General features: G+C 58.3%; 1 protein-coding gene across 1 annotated transcript in view; it reads right to left on the bottom strand.

Moving 5' to 3' along the window:
• The window catches only part of RGS5 (regulator of G protein signaling 5), a gene marked incomplete at its 5' end in the record, with an annotated part of 3,263 nt that extends 1,633 nt beyond the window's left edge, over nucleotides 1-1,630 (bottom strand). Inside the window, 3 exons of the mRNA XM_029084724.1 lie at nucleotides 642-799; nucleotides 1,301-1,467; nucleotides 1,569-1,630. Coding sequence (XP_028940557.1) covers nucleotides 642-799; nucleotides 1,301-1,467; nucleotides 1,569-1,630 — 387 coding nt within the window. The remainder of the gene's footprint in view (nucleotides 1-641; nucleotides 800-1,300; nucleotides 1,468-1,568) is intronic.
• Between the last annotated feature and the right edge of the window lie 266 nt (nucleotides 1,631-1,896).

Genomic DNA, 1,896 nt, shown 5'->3' on the forward strand with positions numbered 1-1,896 from the left:
ACAGCCGGCTCTGCCGTCCCTGCCACATGGCCACCTCTGCCACACCACCGTCCCTGCCATACAGCCGTCACTCTGCCCACTGAACGGCTGCTTTCTGAAGACAAGCTGATGCCCATCCCGCAGTGGCCATCCCCACCCTGCACCCCGGGGCTGTGGGGCACCCTGTGCAGCCTCAGCAGCGCCCAGAGAAGCTGGGAGGAGGAGAGAGCCTGGGCCAAACCAGGGACACGGGCAAAACTGGGAGAAATATTGTCATGTCCGAAGAAGGCAGAGCCAGTGCCTCAGAGCCTCCAACTACAGCCAAGCCCCAGAGCACCGGGGACACACCAGCTGTCCCAGTGGCTCCCAGTTGCTGCGGGGCTGGGGCTGCTCCACTGCCCTTCTGGGCTCCAAACCCAGGGAGGATCACCAAGGGTTCTGCTAGTTGGTCTTTGGTGGGAGAGGAAAGAGACTGTAAGAGAGGAAACATCAGGACACCTGACAGTCCAAAGCACGGGGGAGATGTTTAGCAATGCCCCTGGGTGCTCTTCTAGGGTGGTAACAAGAAAGCAAAGCGGCTGCAGGAGAAGGGGCAGGTGTTTAGAGAGAAGCAGTGGGACCGCCTGCGGGGAGTGCCTCGCACAGCCCTGCCGCATTGCTACTTGATTAACTCCTGATAAAACTCTGACCGCACAAATCTGGGCAGGGAGTCTTTCTCCATCAGGGCAAAGATCCTCTTCTGGGCCATGTCAAAGCTGCTTGGTGATGGCTCCACCAGGTTCTTCATGGTCACGGCCTTGGTGAAGTGGTCGATGTTCACCTGTGATGGGAGCGTAAGAGGGATGGGGACCCTGCCTTTGCGAGGGGTGGGTGATGGCATCTCCCCTCGCCTGTTCTGTCCCACCAACAACCACCCAAAGGTTATGGGGAGGGACTAGGGCAGTTTGCTTCTCTGGGGGAATTGCTGGTGGCAAATCTGTAAGGGTGAGGTCTATCCTGCAGCAAAGCTAACTGTGGGGGGAGGATTACTGTGAATTGTCATCCCTTATGATTAATGCAAGCCCTCTCTGGGGGAGGATGAATGCTGGAGGAGCCCATGGCAGGAGGCAGCCCAGCAGAGGCTGAGCATGCAAACAGGGGCACCGGAGCTGTGGAATGCAGCCAGTGGGGATGGGGCTGCCCCTTGCCAAGGGCACAGCCCTCCAAGCCCTTCAGCCACAGTACGGGGTGTCCTTCAGCCATCACTCTCCTTTGGGATGGAGGCCATCAGGGCAGCAGCCTCATCCCTTCTGGTACCATCTCCCGCCCCATGGCCACTGACCTCTTTGGGTGCCTCGGTCTGGATGAACTCCTCATAGATCTTCTTGGCCTTCTCTGCCATCTTCACAGGGGACTTGGTTTTCTTGTAGTCCTCACAGGCCACCCAAAACTCCACATTCTCCTCGCTGAACTCGGAGCGCAGGAAGCTGTGGAAGCTGGCGAGCCCGTCTGTGGGGGGGTCAAGCCCTTGCTGAGCCCTTGCTGAGCGCTGGGGGTCCCAGGGGGGCTGAGCAGCAGGGGGATGTGACCACAGGGGAATGTGTACTTACAGGGGTTTTGCAGGAGCTTCTCCAGGGAATCGCGCCACTGCAGAGCCTCCTCCGGTGATGGCCTGAAGGGAATAGAGAAAGCCCAGGTGGTCCGTGCTCACCCCACATCCCCGGTCTGGGCTCCAGTTTTTTAAATAATCCCTTTAGAAATGGGGAGGAATGATCTGTGGAGACTGTTGCAGTGACCATCTAGGGCAGTGGTCACGCAATGGGGATGCAGTGGCATCACAGCACGAGTACACTCCTTCTGGGGGAGCTGAGTGCCAGGGAAAGTGAGGACAGGCCTGGGTGGGTTAATTCCCCTGTGTTTGAGTAAAGATGTGGATAA

Source organism: Antrostomus carolinensis, unplaced genomic scaffold (assembly GCF_000700745.2).
Source record: "Antrostomus carolinensis isolate BGI_N321 unplaced genomic scaffold, ASM70074v2 scaffold34204, whole genome shotgun sequence".
Lineage (NCBI taxonomy): Eukaryota > Metazoa > Chordata > Aves > Caprimulgiformes > Caprimulgidae > Antrostomus > Antrostomus carolinensis.